Source organism: Tachyglossus aculeatus, chromosome X1, assembly GCF_015852505.1.
Source record: "Tachyglossus aculeatus isolate mTacAcu1 chromosome X1, mTacAcu1.pri, whole genome shotgun sequence".
In the NCBI taxonomy this organism is placed as follows: Eukaryota; Metazoa; Chordata; class Mammalia; order Monotremata; family Tachyglossidae; genus Tachyglossus; species Tachyglossus aculeatus.
The window spans coordinates 16,386,146-16,410,983 of NC_052101.1; the positions used below are offsets into that span (position 1 = coordinate 16,386,146).

Genomic DNA, 24,838 nt, shown 5'->3' on the forward strand with positions numbered 1-24,838 from the left:
ATATATATGCTTTGTATGTATATACATAAATAAATATAATTATGGTATTTTTTAAGCACTTACTAAGTGTCAAACACTGTACTGATAATCAGGTTCCACTTGGGGCTCAGTATAAGTATGAGGGAGAACAGGTTTTGAATCCCCATTTTGCAGATTAAGGAACTGAGGCCCAGAGAAGTTAAGTGACTAGCCCAAGGTCACGCAACAGACAAGTGGCAGAGCCGAGATTAGAACCCTGGTCTTTTGACTACCCCTGGCCAATGGTCTTTCCACTAGGCCTTGCTGCTTCCCTTAAGTGAGCCATGGGGTTCATAGAGGATCTGTGAGATGAACCTATTTGGGATTTGGGTTGAGCTCCATTCTCTCCCTTTGTATACACTTGAATCTGTGACCTTTGGGCATTTGATATTTGCCCCAGTCCGTACCCCACAGCACTTATGTAGATATCTTTATAATATATAATATGAATCATTTATTTATATCAATATCTGTCTCCTCTTCTAGACTATAAGCTCATTATAAGCAGGGAACATGTCTGCTAATTCTGTTGTATTGTGCTCTCCCAAGCACTTAGTTCAGTGCTCAGCACTTAGTAAACATTCAATAAATACCATTGATTGATTGATTAATTGGTCATTTGTAGGAAGGAAGATCTTTCTAATTATTGTTGCATAGCTGATCAGCAGAGTGGGATAGTGTCTCTGACATGGTACTCAGAAGAGGGTCAGAGCAGACCTGCCAGCCTCTTTCCTCAAAGAGAGACAGAACATGTACATCAACTCTGTTATAATAATAATAATAATAATAGCATTTATTAAGCGCTTACTATGTGCAAAGCACTGTTCTAAGTGCTGGGGAGGTTACAAGATAATCAGGTTGTCCCACTGGGGGCTCACAGTCTTAATTCTCATTTTACAGATGAGGGAACTGAGGCACAGAGAAGTTAAGTGACTTGCCCAAAGTCACACAGCTGACAAGTGGCGGAGCCGGGATTTGAACCCCTGACCTCTGACTCCAAAGCCTGTGCTCTTTCCACTGAGTCACGCTGCTTTGCTGCTGTTATATTGTAATAATAGTGATAATTGTGGTATTTGTTAAAAACTCACTATGTATCTACTAGGGTAGATGCAAGATAATTGGGTTGGATGCAGTCCCTGTCCCACAGAGTGCTCACAGTCTTAATCCCCATTTTACAGATGAGGAAACTGAGGCACAGGCAAGTGACTTTCCAAGGTCACATAGCAGGCAAGTGGCAAGGCTGTGATTAGAATCCAGATCCCCTGACCCCTAGGCCCGTGCTCATTCCAATAGTCCACGCTGCTTCTATTGTACTCTCCCAAGTGCTTAGTACAGTGCGCTGCACTCAGTAAGCATTCAATAAATATGATTGATTGATTGATGAACCCATTCACCATTTTTACAAACTGGGAAGCTTTAAGTGGCTGGATTTCAAACCGTGACCTGTTCTGCATTCTGCTCCCTGTCTTCTGCAGAAGTGCGGCCGCCTGGACCCCACCTGGCTCAGCGCCGTGACACCTTTCCAGAAGCATCCCACAGTCAACGTCCAGCTCTTCCAGGTTAGTAGAGGAGGCCACAGCTCCCAAATCCCAAACTCCGGCATCTTTTGTTCTGGCTAGCAACAGGCTTTGACCCTGGCCCTACTGTAGCATTGTAGGGGTGAGAGGCAGATCCAAAAGCGATTCTTTCTCTGGCAGATCCATTCCTTGGGAGAAGAAGCTTCTGTGATCACTAGTTTGTTTTCATCTTCCTGTCTCTTCTCTGGAATCCTGCAGTCACTGTTCTTGCTCCCAATTGTTCCCCTGTGTTTCCTCCCTCTTCCTCCAGTAGATGGGTGGAAGGGGGAATGGAGTTTTCCCCATCCTGCTTCTCCTCCGTTGTCTCCGGCATTCTTCTCACCTTTTCCTTTCTCAGTCCCATCATCGCCAGGTCAAAGGGCTCAGACCGTGACCACCAGAGTGGCTCAGAAAAACCTTCCCGCGGAGTCTTCCCAGAATCTGATTGGCCCCGCTTTGTCCCCAGGAAGTGCCCAAGGGTCAGTCTGAGGAAGACATGGTGGGCCGGCCTTTGGCCCATCTCGCGGCGGCCATGCAGGCCACTGGGGAGGCTGTGTACTGCGACGACATCCCTCTGTTTTCCAACGAGCTCTACCTGAGGCTGGTCACCAGCACCAAGGCCCACGCCAGGATCAAGTGAGTGATGATGATGATGATGATGATGATGGTGTTTGTTAAGCACTTACTTTGTGTCAAGCACTATTCTAAGCACTGGAGTAGATACAAGGTAATCAGGTTGGAAACAGTCCCTGTCCCACATGGGGCTTAATCCTTACTTGACTGATGAATCTCCAGTGGCTACCAATCAATCTGCGCATCAGGCAGAAACTCCTCACCCTGGGCTTCAAGGCTCTCCATCACCTCGCCCCCTCCTACCTCACCTCCCTTCTCTCCTTCTACTGCCCAGCCCGCAACCTCCGCTCCTCCACCGCTAATCTCCTCACTGTACCTCGTTCTCGCCTGTCCCGCCGTCGACCCCCGGCCCACGTCATCCCCCAGGCCTGGAATGCCCTCCCTCTGCCCCTCTGCCAAGCTAGCTCTCTTCCTCCCTTCAAGGCCCTGCTGAGAGCTCACCTCCTCCAGGAGGCCTTCCCAGACTGAGCCCCTTCCCTCCTCTCCCCGTCGTCCCCCCCTCCATCCCCCCATCTTACCTCCTTCCCTTCCCCACAGCACCTGTATATATGTATATATGGTTGTACATATTTATTACTCTATTTATTTATTTATTTATTTATTTATTTCACTTGTACATTTCTATCCTATTTATTTTATTTTGTTGGTATGTTTGGTTCTGTTCTCTGTCTCCCCCTTTTAGACTGTGAGCCCACTGTTGGGTAGGGACTGTCTCTATGTGTTGCCAATTTGTACTTCCCAAGCGCTTAGTACAGTGCTCTGCACATAGTAAGCGCTCAATAGATACGATTGATTGATTGATTGATGAGGTAACTGAGGTACAGAGAAGTGAAGTGACTTGCCGGAGGTCACACAGCAGGTAAGTGGTGGAATCAGGGTTAGAACCTATGACCGTCTGAATCCCAGTCAGGTGTTCTATCCACTACGCCATGCTGCTTCCCTGTGGGGCTGTGGTCAAGGGATAAAACTCCCCACAAACCTAGGGGTACTGTGTGCTCCTTCTGATTAGAATACAAGCATCAGAAATCCTAATTCTTTGTTTTAATTTTATTGTACTTGTTAAGTGCTTACTCTGTGTCAGGCAACAGTGTGGCTCAGTGGAAAGAGCCCGGGCTTTGGAATCAGAGATCATGGGTTCAAACCCCTGCTGCTCCAGTTGTCAGCTGTGTGACTTCGGGCAAGTCACTTAACTTCTCTGGGCCTCAGTTACCTCATCTGTAAAATGGGGATTAAGACTGTGAGCCTCCCGAGGGACAACCTGATCACCTTGTAACCTCCCCAGAGCTTAGAACAGTGCTTTGCACATAGTAAGTGCTTAATAATTGCCATTATTATTATTATTCTCACTAATTGACTAAATTAGGCCTCTTGGTCCATCAGACATGCCCAGTGAATAGTATAGAATAGCCCAGAGAAGCAGCGTGGCTCATTGGAAAGAGCCCGGGCTGGGGAGCCAGAGGTCATGGGTTCTAATCCCGGCTCTGCCGCTTGTCAGCTGTGTGACCTTGGGCAAGTCACTTCACTTCTCTGGGCCTCAGTTTCCTCATCTGTAAAATGGGGATGAAGACTGTGAGCCCCATGTGGGACAACCTGATTACCTTGTATCTACCCCAGTGCTTAGAACAGTGCTTGGCACAGAGTAAGCGCTTAACAAATACCAACATTATTATTAGTAGTAGTAGTTGATTGGGGCTTTGTGTATCTAGCTGCCCCTTAGCCTCAGTTTCCAAATCTGGGTCGCAGACATGATAGTGTCTGTCCATCACATACTCCCAAGGATGCAGTTAGGCTGAGAGAAGGGACATGAGTAGTGGATTTTCTGCAGCCTCTTTCCCTTTCTCTCTTTCACCGCTCATGTGACTCCTCCCTCCAGGTCTATTGATGCTTCAGAAGCTCAGAAAATCCCAGGATTTGTCCACTTTCTCTCGGCTGCTGACGTTCCTGGGAGCAACATCACTGGACTAGAGAATGATGAGACGGTCTTTGCAGATGATGAGGTAGCGTTTGGGTCTTTCTCTCCCTGAGCCGCGGTCCTGCCAGAGACCCCAGAGGGGGGTGGTCCATCTCCAGTCCCTTTATCTGCAGCCCCCAAGCCTGGGTCTCAATCATCCCACGGCACATGGCTGAAGGGGCTGACTGCAGCCCTGGGCCTCAACTGCAGGCACCTGCTCACTCCCTTTTCTTCCAGGCGGGTAGAGCAGCTAGCCGATGGGGCAATTTTCACTGCCTTTCGCTCCAGCAGGGATGGAGGGGCCAACCAAGGTCCTGAGCTGCCGGGTTGCTCTGGTCTAAACTATTCCTGGAAATCCATTTCATTCTACTCTAATGCGATCCCAAGGAGTGAAAGGAAAGGTTGATTCAACCGAGCAAACCTGGTGGAGGAGCCCTTGGGCAAAAGGTGCCAACAGCTGACTGAAGTCTAAGGGCTTTGGCGACATTCATTCATTCATTCAATCAATCACATTTATTGAGCGCTTATTGTGTGCAGAGCACTGTACTAAGTGCTTGGGAAGTACAAGTTGGCAACATATAGAGACAGTCCTTACCCAACAGCGGGCTCACAGTCTGGAAGATTCATTCATTCATTCATTCAATCATCAGTATCTCAAATCAGATTTCCGACTTGTCAATCAACGAGCATATTTTGGGCCTCCTCAATGTGTCTGATGCAATGTCAGGAACTCCACATCTATTGTCTACCTGTTCCTCCCAGTAAATCTCCTAATCAACCCTGGCAACCCTCTTCCAACTCATTGTTTACCCCATTCCTTCTCACCAATCATGTTTTGAATGCTTACTCTGTGCAGAGCACTGTACTAAGCACCTGAGAGAGTACAATTTAACAGAATTGGTAGACACGTTCCCTGCCCAGAAAAGGGTTGCCGTCTAGAGGGGGAGATAGACTTTACTTTGAATAAATAAATAATGTATGTATACATAAGTGCTGTGGGGCTGATGAAGGAGTAAATAAAGGGAGCAAATCTAAGTCCAAGGGCAACAGAGAAGGGAGTGGGAAAAGAGGAAATTTGGGTTTAGTTGGGGAAGGCCTCTTGGAGGAGAATGATTGTCTGTCAGATATGAAGAAGGAGGGCATTCCAGGCCAGAGGCAGGATGTGGGCAAGAGGTTAGCAGCAAGATAGCCCAGATTGAGATACAGTGAGTAGTTTGGCATTAGAGGAGTGAAGTGAAGTTGTAGTAGATGAGCAGTGAGGTAAGGTCATAGAGGGCAAGCTGATTGAATGCTTTAAGCTTGTTATGGGCAGGGACTGTGTCTGTTTATTGTTGTATTTTCCTCTCTCAACCATTTAGTACAGTGTCCTGCACAGTAAGTGCTCAATATATATGATTGAATGAATGAATCCATGAATGCTTTAAAACCGGTGGTAAGGAGTTTCTGTTTAATGCAGAGGTGGATGGGCAGCCCCTGGAGGTTCTTGAGGATGGGGAGGATAAGGGACTGATCATTTTTGTAGAAAATGATCCGGGCAGTGGAATGAAGGTTGGACTGGAGTGAGGAGAGACAGAAGGCAAGGAGCTCAGCAAGGAGGCTGACATGATAACCAAAAGAGGGCAGGATAAGTGCTTGGATTAACATGGGAGAAGTTTGGATGGAGAAGAAAGGACAGATTTTAGTGAAGTTGTGAAGGTTGAACCAACAGGATTTGTGACATTGAATAAGTGAGTTGAATGAGAGAGATGAGTCGAGGATAATGCCAAGGTTAAAACAGGAAGGATGGTAGTGCTGTTTACGGTGATGGGAAAACCATGGGGAGGACAGAGCTTGGGTGGGAAGATGCAGAGTTCTGTTTTGGACATGCTAAATTTGAAATGTCAGAGGGACATCCAAGTAGACATGTCCTAAAGACGGGGGAAATGCGAGACTGCAGAGAAGGAGAGAGATCAGGATTGAAGATGTAGATTTGGGACTCATCCCATCTGTATCCTCCCAATGAACCCAGATTCCCTCTCTATTAATTAATCACTAATGATATTTATTAAGCAGTTTCTAGGTTTCTCACATTTTGCAAAGTGCTGAAGTAAGTACTAGGTGATCAGATACAGTCCCTACTTTCGGAAAAATCACTTGCTCCATGAAGCCCTCCTTGAATAGCTCTCACAAGTTTTAGTCAAATGCTCCTACAACTTCCTCAATAATCAAAGAACACAATGGACATATTTTTATCTCATAACTAAGGAATAATCTTCTTTCTTTTATGCAATGTATACTAACTCTGTAGCATGGTGTAGTGGATAGAGCAGGGCCTGGGAATCAGAAGGTCATGGGTTCTAATCCCGGCTCCGCCACTTGTCTGCTGTGTGACCTTGGGCAAATCACTTCACTTCTCTGGGCCTCCGTTACCTCACCTGTAAAATGGGGATTGAGACCGTGAGCCCCACATGGGACAGAGGCTGTGTCGAACCTGATTTTCTTGTATCCACCCCAGTGGATACAGTGCCTAGCACATAGTAAGTGCTTACAAATACCACTATAATAATAATAATGGCATTTATTGAGCACTTACTATGTGCAAAGCACTGTTCTAAGCGCTGGGGAGGTTACAAGGTGATCAGTTTGTCCCACGGGGGGCTCACAGTCTTCATCCCCATCTTACAGATGAGGGAACTGAGGTCCAGAGAAGTGAAGTGATTTGCCCAAAGTCACACAGCTGACAATTGGTGGAGCCAGGATTTGAACCCATGACCTCTGACTCCAAAGCCCGTGCTTTTTCCACTGAGCCACACTGCTTCTTATAATAATAATAAGTATTATTATTGCTATATTGTACTTTCCCACTGGTTAGTACAGTACTCAGAACACAATAAGTGTTCAATAAATATGATTGATTGATTTACTTGATTTCCCCCTTTAGTTAGTAGGCTCCTCCGTCCGTAATTCCCTTCAGCTTTTAGTGTAAGGCTTTGCACAGTTTAGGTACACAATACTAGAAATGATGATGAAGATGATGCTGATGATGGCAGTATTAGAGAATGTATAGAGCCCTTTCCCTCAGGGAGTTCACGTTCTAATAGGGGAGACAAGACGGTCAAGCTCATAATCAAAATAAACATCCAGAGGCACAAGAATGGGTGATGAGAGGTTCCAGGATCCACCGTGCTGGAGTTTGGGGCAACTGCCAAGGTCAACTGGGGAAAGCTGCCTGGGGGAAGTGAAACTCCAGCTGTGGAGAAAAGGGAGAGAGCAATCAGCAGGGATGGGTTCCATAGGGCACAGCTGCAGCTGGGAGTTGGAGGGTGTGGGGGTAGGGAGTGGCCTCGAGAGCAGATGAGAGGCAGAGGAGGAACAAATGGAGAAAAGGCTGGGAGCCAGGAAAGAGAAGGCTTGGGGATGAGTTTTTGCAAGTCAGGAGGAAGTGAAATGGGTGAGGGGCAAAGGGAGCTTGGCCTTTCTGGGTTTTCTGCTGGGAGGTAGCAATGGAGTCTATGTGTCTACCGGTAGGTCACTTGCGTCGGGCACATTATTGGAGCCGTGTTGGCCGACACCCCTGAGCACGCCCAGAGAGCCGCCCAAGCCGTGAAGATTGCCTACGAGGAGCTCCCGGCGATCATCTCGATGGAGGTGGGCTACTTCTGGCCCTGCCCTCCCTGTCCCTCGCTGCCCACCCCATCCTCCCCAAACTGCTTTCCAGCTCAGTGGTTGCTTGTCACAGGGCTCGATCCCTCTGCGTGGTTGTGGAATTTCCTCTGGAGGAAAGAGGTGGCATCTAGCCTGTTACCTGACTCTTCCAGTGACCTCCCTCCCTTTACCCCAGTGACCATGATGGGCAGGAGGCACAGGGGGCTGACGCTCTGAGCACTACTTATCTTCTTGCTCTTCCAACAGGGAAGCAGTATAGCCTAGTGGAAAGAATCCGGGTTTTAATCCTGGCCCCACAATTTGCCGGCTGTCGTGACTTTGAGCAATTCACTTGCCCTCAGTTCCCTCACCTTAAAATGACAATTCAGTACCCACTCACTCTCCCATTTAGAATGTGAAGCCCTTTTGGGACAGAGACGGTGTCCAACCTGATTATCTTGTATCTACCCCAGTACTTAGTACAAGTGTTTGGCAGATATTTAACAAATACCACAATGATTATTATGAACTGGTATGGAAATCTGAATGTGTTACTCTTTTCTTAGGATGCCATAAAGAATAAGTCCTTTCATAAGACTTCCTATCTGCCGAAGATGGAGAAAGGAGACCTTCAGAAGGGTTTTGCTGAAGCCGATCACATCCTTGAAGGTACCGGAAAATTGTCTTGCCCAGCCCTGAGCGTGGCGATCGAGGCTGAGCCTAGTCTGAACAGAAGCCAAATGACTGATCGTGGGGCCCAGGGAGGAATCAAGCAATCGATCAATCAATCGGAGGTGGAAGAAAAAATATTTAAGTTAGTGCTTAAGTAATAGAGTATGCAAGACATGCACAAATGTGCTATGGAAGGGTGGGAATAGACAACTGCTTAGGTGGCACAGAAGTGCAGAAAAGGCAGTTTAGGGGATATGAACAAAGGGAATTCAAGTTTAATAATAATAATAATAATAATAATGGCATTTATTAAGCACTTACTACGTGCAAAGCACTGTTCTAACCACTGGAGATATTACAAGGTGATCAGGTTGTCCCACGGGGGGCTCACAGTCTTAATCCCCATTTTACAGATGAGGTAACTGAGGCACAGAGAAGTGACTTGCCCAAAGTCATACAGCTGACAATTGGCAGAGTCAGGATTTAAACCCATGACCTCCGACTCCCAAGCCTGTGCTCTTTCCACTGAGCCATGCTGCTTCTCTAATCAGGGAAGCCTTCCTAATTTAATCGGGGAAGGTTTCCTGGGGGTGGGGGGAGCGGGTTGTGATATGTCAGAAGGGCTTGAAAGATAGGGAGAACTGTGATCTATCAGATTTCAAAGGACAGAGGAGCATGAGGTTGGAGGCAATAGAAACAAGGCACAATGAGTAGATTAGTTTGAAAGGAAAGAAGAGTGCGAACTGAGGTATAGCGGGAGGTGAACATGGGTAAGTTGCTTGACTAACCTCTCATTTCCCTACCCTATTTTCCCTCCCTAGTGCTTTGCCTAGATTTGGGCCTGTACCCCTTAAACACTCATACTCATCCCATCCCCACGGCCCTATGTAGATAGCCTTCTAGTCTGCTACTTCCTGTATCTGTAATTTATTTCAATGTACATCTCCCAAACGAGGTTGTAAGTTCCTTGATCTGCATCTCCAGTCCCGATCTCTCTCCTTCTCTACATTCTCTCATTCCCTCCTGGTTTCAGGCCATTTCTTAGTGGCTATCTTGCCAACATCCCAAACTTAACATGTCCAAAACGGAACTCCTCATATTCCCATCCAAACCCGCACCTCTCCCTGGCTTTCCCATCACTGTAAATGGCACCACCATGCTCCCTGTCTCACAAGCCCGCAAACTTAGCGTTATTGTCAACTCATCTCTCTCATTCAACCCACATATTCAATCTGTCACCAAATCCTATCAGTTCAACCTTCACAACACTGCTAAAATCCGCCCTTCCCGCTCCATCCAAACTGCTACCACGCGAATCCAAGCACTATCCTATCCTGCCTTGATTGTTGCATCAGCCTCCTTGCTGACTCCCTATCTCTATCTTGTCTAGCTCACCACTGACCTCTCGCCCATGTCCTGACTCTGGCCTGGCCTCTTCATGTCTGATATATGATCATTTTCTCCACTTTTGAAGCCTTAGGAAAAACACATCTTCTCCAGAGGCCTTCCCCAACTAAGCCCACATTTCCCTTTATCTCACTCCCTTCTTTGTCACCCTTGCATTTGGATTGGCAACCCTTTATTCACCCCTCCCTCAGCCCCATGGCATCTATGTACCTATTACATAGGTACATTATTATAAATTTATTTATACTGTTTCCCCTTCTAGAGTGCAAGCTCAGCATGGCTCAGTGGAAAGAGCCTGAGCTTTGGAGTCAGAGGTCATGGGTTCAAATCCCAGCTCCTCCAGTTGTCAGCTTTGTGACTTTGGGCAAGTCACTTCACTTCTCTGGGCCTCAGTTACCTCATCTGTAAGATGGGGATGAAGACTGTGAGCCCTCCGTGGGACAACCTGATCACCTTGTAACCTCCCCAGTGCTTAGAACAGTGCTTTGCATATAGTAAGCGCTTAGTAAATGCCATTATTATTATGATGATGATGATGATGGCATTTGTTATGCACTTACTATGTGCAAAGCACTGTTCTAAGCACTGGGGAGATACAAGGTGATCAGGTTGTCCCACGTGGGGCTCATAGTCTTAATCCCCATTTTACAGATGAGGTAACTGAGGCACAGAGAAGTTAAGCGACTTGCCCAAAGTCTCCCAGCTGACAATTGGCGGAGCCGGGATTTGAACACGTGACCTCTGATTCCAAAGCCCGGACTCTTTCCACTGAACCGCACTGCTTCTATTATATTATCATATTATCATCATATTATATTATATTATAATAATATTATATTATATTATCATTATTATTCACGAATATCTTTAAAAAGTCAATGGTCAAGAGTTTCTGCTTATTCAGCAAGTACCTGGGTGGCCATCTGAGGTTTTTGGAGAGAAATGTGTGTACGGCAACGTTTTTGAAAAATGACCTGGGCACAGAGTGAAGTATGAACTGGAGAGTGGAGAGCCTGGAGTCAGGGAGACCAGTGAGGAGAAAGAAATTAATGCAACATCACAGTGTAGGGCACTGACCCATCAACTGTTTTCATTTGTTTAGGAGAGGTGCACGTTGGTGGGCAGGAGCACTTTTACCTGGAGACTCATAGCTGTATTGCCGTTCCGAAAGGCGAAGAAGGAGAGATGGAGCTTTTTGTGTCCACACAGTGCCCAATGAGCCTTCAGGTAATGCCTGCTAACAATCCACTTAAGGTTGAATCCAGCAGGGGCCTCAATGGAGGTGCGACTTTCATCAGAGATGTTTGGTTCGATTATGGGGTGTCTTACGACATCTATCAGTTTCTAGTAGAAGGGGTTGAACTATGACCCAATATGGTGCTGCGTCCCCTATGATTGATCTCTGCCAGCCATATGATGCAGTCTGCCACCCGCCTGGCATTTTCTCCTCTAGACTGCAAGCTCATTATGGGCAGGGAATATGTCTGCTAATTCTCCTGTATTGTACCCTCCCAAGCACTTAGAACAATGCTCTGTAGACAGTAAGCACTCAATAAATACCACCGATTGATTATTCCCCATGTGTGTCCCCAGTGGGTGGTCTGCTCAGTCATATTAGAGATTCTGCCCCTGCTGCCCCTGCCAGAGCAACCTCTCTGTCCCCTGGAGGGGTGGCAGCTCCCAGGGCTGAGGTGTTTGGAAGGAAATTCCCAAGATGGGCAATATCTCTTTCAAGGAGCTGGGTGAGAACCTCTTCAATTTACAAAACCCCTCTGGTCCACTCCCTACCCTCACAATCCACATGTGTCCTCAAACTGACTCTTTCTCCCGAACCCTGCAGGGAATCAGCTCCAGGGACAAGTCCCACCTCCCTCTCCCTGCTAGAGCTGCTCCTCTGGTTGCAAGATCGGGTGACTTCACAATTTAAACTATGAATACAATCTATCAAGAGCCAATATAAGCGGCTCATCACATCTTCTTGAAGAATTTTTCTTGATTAATACATCGTAGTGCAACAAGCACAAATCTGTCCTGGAACATCCTGCAGTGCTACTTTCCAGAGTTCTTGTTCAGCCTCCCAGAGAGCCCTCAGGTCTAGTGTAAAGGCTCAGGCAGGATGGTCTGCCCTGGAACTGCCTCTCTTTTGGGAGTGGAGCTGTCCCATGGGAGCGGGCAAGGTTGGTTTTGAGTGGCATCCAGCCAGATGAAGCCCTCCTGTCATTCCTCCTGCTGAAACGATCCATCCCAACTGATGCCTTCTTCCCATAGGATTTTGTTGCCAGGGCCTTGGGCGTCCCATTCAACCGGATCACAGTTCGTGTGAAGAGACTGGGAGGAGGCTTTGGAGGGAAAGATCCCAGAAGCGCACTGCTGAGCACAGTGGTTGCTGTGGGAGCCCACAAGTAAGATGCCAAGCCAGAGAGAAAATAGAGCAGGCTGAAGAAAACAACTTCTCGGTTGTCTAAAGGTGGAATTGGGCCTGGGAGCAGGGTGGGAGAGTCCGGGAAGATGGTAAAGGTAGCGATGTCTTTCCCAGGACCGGCCGCCCCGTACGCTGCATGCTGGACCGAAATGAGGACATGCTGGTGACGGGCGGAAGGCATCCCTTCATGGCCCGCTATAAGGTACGGGATGGAGGGGACTGACCTTAGGAGTCAGAGAGGAAAGCAATGAACAAGTGTTCCAATTCCAGCTCTGCCACTTTCTCACTGAGATGGTGGGTGAGAAAGGTGATGAAGTGTCAATCCTTTCATCTCCTTGAGCCTCTGTCTTCTCTGCCTAAGAAGTGGGGGTGACATTGCAGGCAAAGCACTATGGGAAAGTAGGGTTGAAAACTGTGTTTTCTCCTCCTTGTCTTTACCCCACACCCAAATTTGGGTGCCTATGGGAAAATTTTCCCCTAGCTCAGGGTTTTTTTGAGTAGCTCTCGAGTTTATATTGTTCCTTCAACACACCCTTTTTTTAAAGGAAATTCTCAGTTCCCCTTCCTATCCCTTGGGGTTTCCTGTGTGGGTAGAAATGGGAGGGGAAGTTACAAGAAGAACAGAGAACAGTGTGGCTCAGTGGAAAGAGCCCGGGCTTTGGAGTCAGGGGTCATGGGTTCAAATCCCGGCTCCACCAATTGTCAGCTGTATGACTTTGGGCAAGTCATTTCAGTTCTCTGGGCTTCAGTTCCCTCATCTGTAAAATGGTGATGAAGACTGTGAGCCCCCTGTGGGACAACCTGATCTCCCTGTAAACTCCCCAGCGCTTAGAATAGTGCTTTGCACATAGTAAGCGCTTAATAAATGCTATCATCATCATCATCATCAAGAGATGGTAACTGAGGTACTTATTTTTGGATTAGGTTGGCTTCATGAAGGATGGGAGAGTCGTGGCTTTGGAGATCGACCACTACAGCAACGCAGGCAACTCTATAGAGTTCTCTGAGAGCGTAAGTAAGACCAACCTCTTTGGTCCTGTGTTTGGAGAAGACTCAATACAGTTCCTTCATGAACAAGCTTTAAAGAATTGAGCTCAGGTGGCTCAGCAGAAATCAGAGAAACAGACCTAGGAATGAAGGAAACTAGACCCTAGTCTAATTTTTGAGACCCTTTGAATAGAAAGAAATAAAAATCTGGAGTTCCTTCCTGTGTTCCCTTCTCATTGAACAGGTCATGAACAAAGCTTTATACCACATAGACAATTGCTATAAAATCCCCAACATCCGGGGCACCGGGAAACTGTGCAAGACCAACCTGCCCTCCAACACGGCCTTCCGGGGCTTCGGGGGGCCCCAGGCGATGATAATCACCGAGTCCTGGATGAGTGAAGTTGTCATGAAGTGTGGCCGCCCACCTGAGGAAGTAAGAGGCAGAGAGTCTTTGGGCACTGCATGTGGAGGACTGTGCTGATCTGTCCACTGGTATAAAGACCACTGGTTGCTCTGACTTCCTTCCTCTGAGGGAAGAGCAGGACAGCTTGGTCAGTTTGGTGGAGATAGGGCTTGGCAGTCATTGTTCTGTCTGCCTTGGGGCAGGTGCGGAGGTTGAACATGTACGAGGATGGAGACCTGACTCACTTCAACCAGAAACTGGAGGGTTTCACACTGTCCCGGTGCTGGTCTGAATGCCTGGAGAGCTCCCAGTACCACGCCAGGCGGATGGAGGTTGAGAAGTTTAACAGGTCAGCAGGAGGGGACAAGGAGGGGATGTTTAGAGATGGAGGAAGAAGGACAAAATATCTTGGTTTTTGGGTTGTGAGGCACCTATCGTGCTTTGGGAGGGTTCTGTGGTTTGGAGGTGACTGTCAAGAGGACCCATCTTGTCAATTTTCAATAGTAAAAGTAGTAGCAGCAGCAGTAGCAGTTGTTGTAGTAGTAGTAATAATGGTAGTAGTAATGGTGAGCACTGTAGTAAATGATTCTATTTTAATTCTATTTGTTCTGACGATTTTGACACCTGTCCACATGTTTTGTTTTGTTGTGTCTCCCCCTCCTAGACTGTGAGCCCGATGTTGGGTAGGGACCGTCTCTATATGTTGCCAACTTGTACTTCCCAAGTGCTTAGTTCAGTGCTAAGTTCAGTGCACACAGGAATTGCTCAATAAATGCGATTGATTGAATGAATGAATGAATACCCAATTGGGAATTAGATATAGCCCCTGTCCCTCGAAGGGCTCAAAATATTTTTGAAGAGTTTGAAGTTTTCAGAATCAAAAGCAACTGTTCCTCATGTGTACCTCAAGTATTCATTCATTCATTCAAACATATTTATTGAGTGCTGTGTGCAGAGCACTGTACTAAGCCCTTGGGAGTACAAATTGGCAACATATAGAGATGGTCCCTACCCAACAACGTGCTCACAGTCTAGAAGTACAATATATTTAAAGTCAAACTACTCACCTCTTTCAAATGCTTTCCTCCACCTAATTTTCCATACACAGTAGAAAACACCACCATCTTCTAAGTCTCCGAAGCCCATAACATGGGTATTATTACTGATGCCTCCTTTTTCTATACCCATATTCAGTCTGTCGCCAAATCTTGTTGGTTTTTCCTCACAACACTTCCAGAATGGCGAGGGTGTTTGCAAGTAGAGACAGATGTTTGAAGATGTAGAGAAGCCTAGCAAACAGATGTGCCTGGGGTGAGATAATCAGGGCAGGGGGTGTTCTATTTGGGCAGAGGCTTTGGGAATATAGGGAGACCTGAGGCAGATTTGAAAACAGCGATAGGCATTATAAGTTCAAAAACATCAGTGTGACAAAGGACAGACTTCACCTCCAGGCACCCCTTTGCAGCCCTATCCATTCACTGATTGGATCTCTCTGTCATCTTTGGAAATGAACAGAGGGGAGGGATGGGTGTGTCTGTGTGTCTGGTGTTCATCAAGACTGTGGCCTGGGTTTTAGGTCAAAAGACCTGATGAAAAAGAGAGGTTTTCCTAGTAATGGTGCTGACTTTCCTCAGGGAGAATCGTTGGAAGAAGAGAGGATTGGCCATAATTCCCAACAAATTTGGGCCCGGCTACGAACCTTCCTTCCTAAACCAGGTGATTGCTCAGGTTTTCCCTGGGATAGTCTTCAAGATGGGCTGGGTTTGTGTGTGTGTGTGTGTGTGTGTGTGTGTCCGTTGGGTATTCAGGGTTGCAATTCAATGGGGACAACCTTGAAAATTCTCCCAGAGCCTTAGTGTGCAGGGGGCCCATCTGAGAAAAGCAGTGTGGCCTAGTGAAAAAAGCACAGGGCTGGGAGTTCGTGGACTAAGTTTATAATCCTGGCTGCACCACCTGCCTGCTCTGTGACTTTGGACAAGTCACTAAACATCTCTGTGCCTCAGCCACCTCATCTGTAAAATGGAGATGAGTAGAAGCAGCATGGCTCAGTGGAAGAACACGGGCTTTGGAGTCAGAGGTCATGGGTTCAAATCCCAGATCCGCCAACTATCAGCTGTCTGACTTTGGGCAAGTCCCTTAACTTCTCTGTGCCTCAGTTACCTCATCTGTAAAATGGTGATTAAAACTGTGAGCCCTCCATGGGACAACCTGATTACCTTGCAACCTCCCCCGTGCTTAGAACAGTGCTTTGCACATAGTAAGCGCTTAACAAATACCATCATCATTATTATTATTATTACTGTGAGCCCCATGTGGGTTATGGAAGCTGATTAGCTTCTATCTACCCCAGTGGCTGGTATATAGCTTAGCAAATACCATTAAAAAAACCCAACTTAATTGGAGAAGGCCCATTGAGGGAGATGTACTGTTAAAAAGTGTTTGAAGGTAGGAAGGGCCATGGTCTGTTGCAAATGGATGCGGAGGGAGTTCCAGGCCAGACAGAGGAGAAAAGGGCTTGGCTGATCTAAATTAGGGGGCTCGATTGGACACCATGCTGTTGGGGGCTGGGATGTCCTAGCTCTTTTGTGATGGCACTGGGGAGGTCCAACTCTCTTCTCACAGGGTGGTGCTCTGGTGCACGTGTACACGGATGGTTCGGTGCTTCTTACCCACGGTGGGGTTGAGATGGGCCAAGGACTTTACACCAAGATGATCCAGGTAAGCAGCCCCAGAAAAGTCTTGAGTGCCAATTCGCCATCTGCCACCCCATCGCTAGTCCAAAGGTAACACTATTTTTGCTGGTGAACGATGCCACCCAACACCATTCAGATGCTTTTTTTTTGCTCCTATCAGTGTTTTCGAGCTGGTCTGAAGGGACAGAGGCTGCTGGAGAAGAAATGGCAGGGGTAGCCCTGCTCTGTGCTGCTGTTAACCACTCAATCAGCTCTCCTCCTTTCACTTTATCCACATTCTTATCCCAATCAGTCAGTCTGTCATATTTATTGAGTGCTTACCGTGTTCAGAGCACTGTACTAAGCACTTGGGAGAGTACAATATAATAATGTGATGGACACATTCCCTACCCAAAATGAGGTTACAGTCTAGAGGAGGAAACAGGTATTCATATAAATAAATGGATTATGGATATACTAATAATGATGGCATTTGTTAAGCACTTGCTATGTGTGAAGCACTGTTCTAAGCGCTGGGGGGGATACAAGGTGATCAGGTTGTCCCACGTGGGGTTCACAGTCTTAATCCCCATTTTACAGATGAGGGAACTGAGGCTCAGAGAAGTTAAATGACTTGCCCAAGGTCACACAGCTGACAAGTGGTGGAGCCGGGATTTGAACCCGTGCCCTCGGACCCCCAAGCCCGGGCTCTTTCCACTGAGCCACGCTGCTTCTCTGGCCACACTGCTTCTCTGTGCTGGGGGCCAGGAAGGGGAATGAATATAGGAAGCAAGTCAGGGGAGTGGAAGAAAGAGGAAAAAAGGGTTTAGTGAGAGAAGGCCTTCTGGAGGAGATGTGCCTCCAATAAGGCTTTAAAGAGGGGTAATTTTCTGTCAGATATGAAAAGGGAGGGTGCTCCAGGCCAGAGGAAAGACGTGGGCAAGAGGTAGGTGGCAAGATAGGTGAGTGTGAGGTACAGTGAAAAGGTTAGCATTTCAGGAGCAAAGTGTGCAGGCTGGATAGTAGTATGAGAGTAGTGAGGTGAGGTAGGAGGGGGCAAGGGAATTTAGTGCTTCTCCCACTCCATCCAAGCTTACACTGTTTTGTTTTTCTCACGCTGCCCTCCCCACTATGCCTCATTCCCATTTCTCCTGCCCTCCTCTCTCTGTCCACTAAAATCTGACTCACCATAATTCTCTGTCCTCAAAGCCCTTCTGCTGAAGTCAGATTTTTCCAGGAAGTCTTTCTGGATTAATTTCTAATCTCCTTCACTGCTGCTACTTCAGCACTTCTCGCCACCTGAGCACTCAAGTATTCAGAACCTCCCATACCCCACTCTCCTTCCTCGTGGCTCTAAATAATTTTAACATCCACCTTTTCCACTAGATTGTGAGCACCTCAAGGGTAGAGACCATTCCTACAAACTCTGTTGTAGTATCCTCTGTGTGCAATAGGTGCTCAATAAGTATTGTCATTTGATTGATTGCATCCCGAGACATCCGGGCCCTTCCTGTCCTGCAGGTGGCCAACAGAGTCCTGGGAATTCCGATGTCCAAGATCTACACCTGTGAGACGAGCACCAGAACGGTGCCCAACACCTCCCCGACGGCCGCCTCCGTCAGCGCGGACATCAATGGGATGGCCATCCAGGTATGGACACGGCTGAGAAGCCCAGCTGTCTGGGCCGGCCTGGTCTTGTAGGGTGTGAGGATCTCCCCATGTACCTGCTCCTCAGACTCTTCCATCAGGTCCAGTTGCAAGGTTAAAGAATTCAGGGATCCTTGCCATCTTTAGTTCCTGTTGGAAAAATGGGAGGAGGAGGGGAAAATGAGAGCAAATATCTGGTCTCATGGCCATGGAAATGACTGATCCTATACCAGAAGTTCAGTAGACTTCACCAGAATCTACAGCTGGTCCTCCTGAAACCATATTAACTCCTGCCCTGCCTCTACCTAACTACGTGGTGGTACAAATATCGTTTCTGGTCCCTTGAACTCAATTTTTTAAATGGTAGTTGTTAAGCACTTATGTGCCAGACATTATACTAAGTCGTGTGGTAGACACAAGTTTATGAGGTAGGACACAGTCCATGTCCCACGTGGGGCTTTCAGTATTAATCCCTACTTTACAGATGAGGTAACTGAGCCATAGACAAGTTAAATGACTTGCCTAAGGTCACGTGGCAGACAAGTGGCTAAGTATTAAGTACTTTTGTTAAGTATTAAGACTGTGTTGGTGGAGACAAGCACCTGCAGGTGACATGGGACCCCACTCCTCCTTGACAAGGAAGGAACTTTAGTGAAGTAGCCCATGGGAACCATCTGCAGCGTCAACAGCTCTAGGATCTCTGTCTGAGTCTGAGCACCTGGGGGGGATGGGGATGGGGGAAGAGTGACAGCAGGAAAGGGAGAGCAAGGGGGAGCAGAGCGAGGGGGGTGGGGGCAAAGTGGTAGGGGAGGAGAAAGAAGGAGCTCAAGAGCCAGGAGGGAGAGCGAGATGAAGGTGTAGAGTATGTAGGGAGTGAGGGAAGTGGAGAGCAAGAGGCTGCAGAGCAGAGAGTGAGGGGAGCTCAAAGTGAAGGGTGAGGTACGGAGAAACAAAGTGGGAGGGGAGGAGAGGAAAGCAGAGCAGGAGGGGAGAGAGTGCTATAGGGGCTACATAGGGGACGATGAGGGGAGGGGCAAAGATCGGGGAGAGACAGGACGAGGGAGGCGGAAGGGCATGGAGAGGAAGTGTGAGAGATCGGGGGACAATGCCAGTGGATAGGAGAGAAGAGGAAGCTGAGGCAACAGTATGGATGAGGATTGCAGAACCAGGTGAGTGTAAAAGAAGATGATTTCTAAAGAAGGGTGGATTAGAGGATGAGTGGTGAAGGAGCAGAGGGGAGTGAGTGATTTTCTTACCTCTCTTCTCAGTGCCCTAGTCGGTGAGGGCCCACACGCTCCGTTCTGCTCTCTGTTCCGCTCAGTCTTTGATACGTGCTGTGGCAGCATTGGCAGGACGGTACTGATTGCATTGGCAGTTTCACTGCTTCTGTTTGCCTAGATAAGTTCTGCCTTGGCCTTGGGCGGGAAGTCAGTGATCCATCTGCTGCTGTGTTTCCCTCTTAGGCTGCGTGTCAAACCATTTTGCAAAGGCTGAAGCCGTTCAAGGAGAAAAACCCCAAGGGCTCTTGGGAAGAATGGGTGAGTTCTTCTTTCACATCTGGTCACCACTGGAAGGGGAGAATCATTTTTCCTTCTCATAATTATTATTCAGACTTTCAACAGAGAGGCAGGTAAGTGGAAGCTTTCTAGACTGTGAGCCCGCTGTTGGGTAGGGACCGTCTCTATATGTTGCCAACTTGGACTTCCCAAGCGCTTAGTACAGTGCTCTGCACACAGTGAGTGCTCAATAAATACAATTGAATGAATGGAAGCTTGCAGGGAGGGATTTAGTGTCTACCAACTCTGCTGTATTGTACTCTCCCAAGAGGTTAGAACAGAGCTCTGCACCTAGTAACTGCTCAATAAATACCATTGATGGATAATAACACTGATGGTATTTGTTAAGCACTTAATATATGACGGTCACTGTACTAAGTGCTGGGGTGGATACAGGCAAATTGAGTTGGACACCGTCCCGGTCCCATGTGGGTCTCACAGTCTCAATCCCCATTTCACAGATGAAGTAACTGAGGCCCAGAAAAGTGAAGTGACTTTCCCAAGGTCACACAGCAGACAAATGGTGGAGCCGGGATTAGAATCCATGACCTTCTGACTCCCTATGCCATGCTGCTTCTCTGAGGAGGCCTTCCCAGACTGAGCCCCCTCCTTCCTCTCCCCCTTCTCCCCCTCCCTATCCCCTGCCTTACCTCCTTCCCCTCCCCACAGCACCTGTATATTTGTATATATGTTGGTACATATTTATTACTCTATTTTATTTGTACATATTTATTCTATTTATTTTATTTTGTTAATATGTTTTGTTTTGTTGTCTGTCTCCCCCTTCTAGACTGTGAGCCCGCGGTAGGATAGGGACCGTTTCTATATGTTGCCAACTTGTACTTCCCAAGCGCTTAGTACAGTGCTCTGCACACAGTAAGTGCTCAATAAATATGCTTGAATGAATGAATGCTCTCTCTCATTCATTCATTCAATCATATTTATTGAGCTATTACTGTGTGCAGAGCACTGTACTAAGCCCTTGCAAAGTACAATACAGCAATAAAGAGGGACAATCCCTGCCCCATGATGCTTGATAGAAAGAGACACCTTCCCCAGCTCTGCTCAATCAATCAATCAGTCGTAGTTATTGAGCGCTTACTGTGTGCAGAGCACTGTACTAAGCACTTGGGAAGTACAAGTTGGCAACATATACAGTCCCTACCCAACAGTGGGCTTACAGTATAAAAGAAGCTCCTTGTTCCTATTTCTCCTGAATGACTGTGTCCAACCTAATTAACTTGTATCTACTCCAGTGATTAGAACAGTATTTGAGACATAGCAAATGCTTAACAAAATCCATAACAATGATAACTGGTTCTACAGAATGTAGAAGAAGCAGCTTAGCCTAATGGATAGAACTCGGGCCTGGGAATCAGAAGGACCTGGGTTCTAATTCTAGCTCCACCACATGTCTACTGTGTGTCCTTGGGCAAGTCACTTCACTTCTCTGGGCCTCAGCTACCTCATCTGTAAAATGGGATTAAGGTTGTGAGCCTTATGTGGGAAATGGACTATATGTGGAACCTGATTAGCTTATGTCCATTCCAGCGCTCAGTAAAGTGCCTGGAACATAGTAAGTGCTTAACAAATGCTATTAAAAAAAAGCAAGAATATCTCACAGAGTGTGTGTGAAGCACAGTGGAAGGGACTCAGAGCAAGTAGGGGTTGATGGAGAGGGAATGGATGTAAAGGGGAGAGGGGCACAGAGGGGGAGGGTTCAAGAGAGAAGGAGAAGAGGGATGGGGGAAAGGAGGTTGTGGGAGTATAGAGCCTGGATTAGAGAGGAGGGACAAGGGAACCAGTCATGAACATTGCCCTCTTCCTGCCCTCCCTTCAAGGCCCTGCTGAGAGCTCACCTCCTCCAGGAGGCCTTCCCAGATTGAGCCCCTTCCTTCCTCTCCCCCTCGTCCCCCTCTCCATCCCCCCGATCTTACCTCCTTCCCTTCCCCACAGCACCTGTATATATGTATATATGTTTGTACATATTTTTCACTCTATTTATTTATTTATTTTATTTGTACATATCTATTCTATTTATTTTATTTTGTTAGTATGTTTGGTTTTGTTCTCTGTCTCCCCCTTTTAGACTGTGAGCCCACTGTTGGGTAGGGACTGTCTCTATATGTTGCCAATTTGTACTTCCCAAGCGCTTAGTACAGTGCTCTGCACATAGTAAGCGCTCAATAAATACGATTGATTGATTGATTGATTCCACACAGACCTGCCCCACAAGACTTCACTTAGACCAAATCTGCTGTCAGATACCCCGCTGCTGATTCCTTCTCCCAAGTCCTTTCGACTCTCGATGGATGGTTGACGAGAGCATTTTAAACTGTGGAAGCAGCGTGGCTCAGTGGAAAGAGCACGGGCGTGGAGGTCAGAGGTCATGGGTTCGAATCCCGGCTCCGCCACTTGTCAGCTGTGTGACCTTGGGCAAGCCACTTAACTTCTCTGTGCCTCGGTTACCTCATCTGTAAAATGGGGATTATGACTGTGAGCCCCAAGTGGGACAACCTGATTACCTTGTATCCCCCCCCAGCGCTTAGAACAGTGTTTTGAGAAGCAGCGTGGCTCAGTGGAAAGAACCCGGGCTTTGGAGTCAGAGGTCATGGGTTCAAAGCCCAGCTCTGCCAATGGTCAGCTGTATGACTTCGGGCAAGTCACTTAACTTCTCTGTGCCTCAGTTACCTCATCTATAAAATGGGGATTAAGACTGTGAGCCCCCCGTGGGACAACCTGATCACCTTGTACCCTCCCCAGTGCTTAGAACAGTGCTTTGCACACAGTAAGCGCTTAATAAATGCCATTATTACTATTATTATTATTATTATTATTATGTCGAGGAATACCATTAGCTGCTGTCCCTGCCATGTGACTGTTGGTCTGGACAGTTTTCCAGGGATGATGTGATGCTGACCTGGTCCCAGGGAAAGATGTGGCTGAATTTATTCATTCATTCAATCAATCATATTTATTGAGCGCTTACTGTGTGCAAATTTATGGGTCTATTTTCTCAGCGGGGCTAGCTGCCCTGTTCTGGAGGCGGGACCCAGTGCTGGTTTCTAGTTGCGTTCCAGAATGCTCTAGTTTCTCCAGTTAATGGTATTTATTGAGCGCTTACTATGTGCAGAGTATTGTACTAAGCACTTGGGAGAGTTCGATACTGTAGACTTGTTGTGGGCAGGAGAAATCTGTACCAACTCTGTTATGTTGTACTCTCCCAAGCATTTTGTACAGTGCTCTGCACACAGGAAGCATTCACTAACTACATTAGAGGAGGAATAGACGATCCTTGCCCACAAGGAGCTTATAGAAGCCTATGTAAGCATGCTCTCTCTCCCTCAGGTGAACGCCGCCTACATGGCTCCTGTGAGCTTGTCAGCGACAGGATTTTACAAGTGAGTGTGGAGTGACTCATCCCAGGTCTATCATGCCCAGGGCTTGGGGGAAACATTAATGCTATCTGTGCCGATCCTGAGCATTTGCAGTTTGATTTCTCCCTGGGAATCCCCTGGGAGCCCTCGAACTTTGGAAATAGGCTCATGGTAGTGGTGATCGACCCTCCGATTGTCCCTGACCTGGGCCCCTGTGAAGTGCTATGGGCATCTGAAGTGACCTTACAGAGATCCCATGTCTTCTCTTCAATGGGAAGCAGTGTGGCCTAGTGGAAAGAGCACGAGTCTGGCAGTCAGAGGACCTGGGTTCTAATCTCAGCTCTGCAAACTGTCTGCTGTGTGACCTTTGGCAAGTCACTGAATTTTTCCTGAGCCTCAGTTCCCTCATCTGCAAAAATGGGGGTTCAATGCCTGTTCTTCACCCTACTCAGACTGTGAGCCCATGTGGGACCTGATTATCTTGTATCTACCCCAGTGCTTAGTACAGTGCTTGACACATAGTAAGCTCTTAAAAACCACAATTATAATTTTAAAATGCCCTGACTTGGCACCCCAAGTTTTCCTGAGAATTGATGAAGGCTCAAAACAAAGAATTTCAGGAACTTTGGGGTTGTAGGGCAAAAGAGGCCTTCCCTGACTAAGCCCTTGTTTCCTCTCCTCCCATTCCCTCCTGCGTCGCCCTGACTTGCTCCCTTTATTGATCCTCCATCCCAACCCCACAGCACTTATATACATATTCATTCATTCATTCATTCAATCATATTTATTGAGTGCTTATTGTGTGCAGAGCACTGTACTAAGTGCTTGGAAAGTTCAATTAGGCAACAGAGACAATCCCTGCCCAGCAATGGACTCACAGTCTCTGTTATTTATTTATTTAGGTATTTATATTAATGTCTGTCCCACTGCAGACTGTATGCTCAATGTGGGCTGATTATTGTGTATTGTACTCTCCCAAGTGCTTAGTACAGTGCTTTGCACACAGTAAATGCTCAATAAAGATGAATGAACAAATAAATGAATGACTCATCTACCACTTCTGAGAGATGGGAACATCCTGCTGAACTGGCCGAATTGTGCCTTCCAACGGTCCTTTTGAGTAGATAGGCTGGATCTGACTGACATTCAGGTATTTTCATCTTTTTAAATTGTGCCCTGAGTTCTCTTTCTTTTTTCTTTCTCTCCATCCTCCCTATGTGACTCCTAACCTGGGCTACAGCTTTGAGATCACCTCGGAGAATCCCATTTTCTACTTCAACTTTGGCACGGCTTGCTCTGAAGTGGAGATCGACTGCTTGACAGGTGAATACAAGGTAAGCCTGTTGGGATGGTTCTTGTTGGGAAAGGACCGGAAAGATGAGTTGTTAGGAAATTGTAGGCCTGGTAAAGAGACAATGATGTGGTATATAGCGATGATGATGATGATAATAATAATAATAGCATTTTATTAAGTGCTTACTATGTGCAGAGCACTGTTTTAATCACTGGGGAGGTTACAAGGTGATCAGGTTGTCCCACGGGGGGCTCACGGTCTTAATCCCCATTTTGCGGATGAGGGAATTGAGGCCCAGAGAAATTAAGTGACTTGCTGCCCAAGGTCACACAGCTGACAATTGGCGGAGCTGGGATTTGAACCCATGACCTCTGACTCCAAAGCCCGTGCTCTTTTCCCCTGAGCCACGCTGCTTCTCTAGTGATGCTACTTAACCTAGGGATCCATTAGTACCTAATAAGTATGTCTCAAACTGCTGGAGATTTCTGGATTAAAGCAGGAAAGAGAAAATCAATCAATCGTATTTATTGAGCACTTACTGTGTGCAGAGCACTGTACTAAGCGCTTAGTGTACTAAGCGCAGAAAATACCCTGAAGCTGCCATTTTCCTGGAAAA

The 24,838-nt window shown here is 47.1% G+C and overlaps 1 protein-coding gene across 1 annotated transcript in view; it reads left to right on the forward strand.

Moving 5' to 3' along the window:
- Nucleotides 1–24,838, forward strand: part of LOC119950061 (xanthine dehydrogenase/oxidase-like) — a 53,208-nt gene that overhangs the window by 20,950 nt on the left and 7,420 nt on the right. The window contains exons 16-32 of the mRNA XM_038772005.1: nucleotides 1,494–1,577; nucleotides 2,041–2,210; nucleotides 4,081–4,204; nucleotides 7,666–7,785; nucleotides 8,349–8,451; nucleotides 10,964–11,088; nucleotides 12,130–12,263; nucleotides 12,398–12,485; nucleotides 13,208–13,294; nucleotides 13,515–13,706; nucleotides 13,880–14,025; nucleotides 15,311–15,392; nucleotides 16,299–16,394; nucleotides 17,870–17,998; nucleotides 19,459–19,533; nucleotides 22,900–22,952; nucleotides 24,169–24,262. Of these exons, the coding sequence (XP_038627933.1) occupies nucleotides 1,494–1,577; nucleotides 2,041–2,210; nucleotides 4,081–4,204; nucleotides 7,666–7,785; nucleotides 8,349–8,451; nucleotides 10,964–11,088; nucleotides 12,130–12,263; nucleotides 12,398–12,485; nucleotides 13,208–13,294; nucleotides 13,515–13,706; nucleotides 13,880–14,025; nucleotides 15,311–15,392; nucleotides 16,299–16,394; nucleotides 17,870–17,998; nucleotides 19,459–19,533; nucleotides 22,900–22,952; nucleotides 24,169–24,262 (1,902 nt within the window). The remainder of the gene's footprint in view (nucleotides 1–1,493; nucleotides 1,578–2,040; nucleotides 2,211–4,080; nucleotides 4,205–7,665; nucleotides 7,786–8,348; nucleotides 8,452–10,963; nucleotides 11,089–12,129; nucleotides 12,264–12,397; nucleotides 12,486–13,207; nucleotides 13,295–13,514; nucleotides 13,707–13,879; nucleotides 14,026–15,310; nucleotides 15,393–16,298; nucleotides 16,395–17,869; nucleotides 17,999–19,458; nucleotides 19,534–22,899; nucleotides 22,953–24,168; nucleotides 24,263–24,838) is intronic.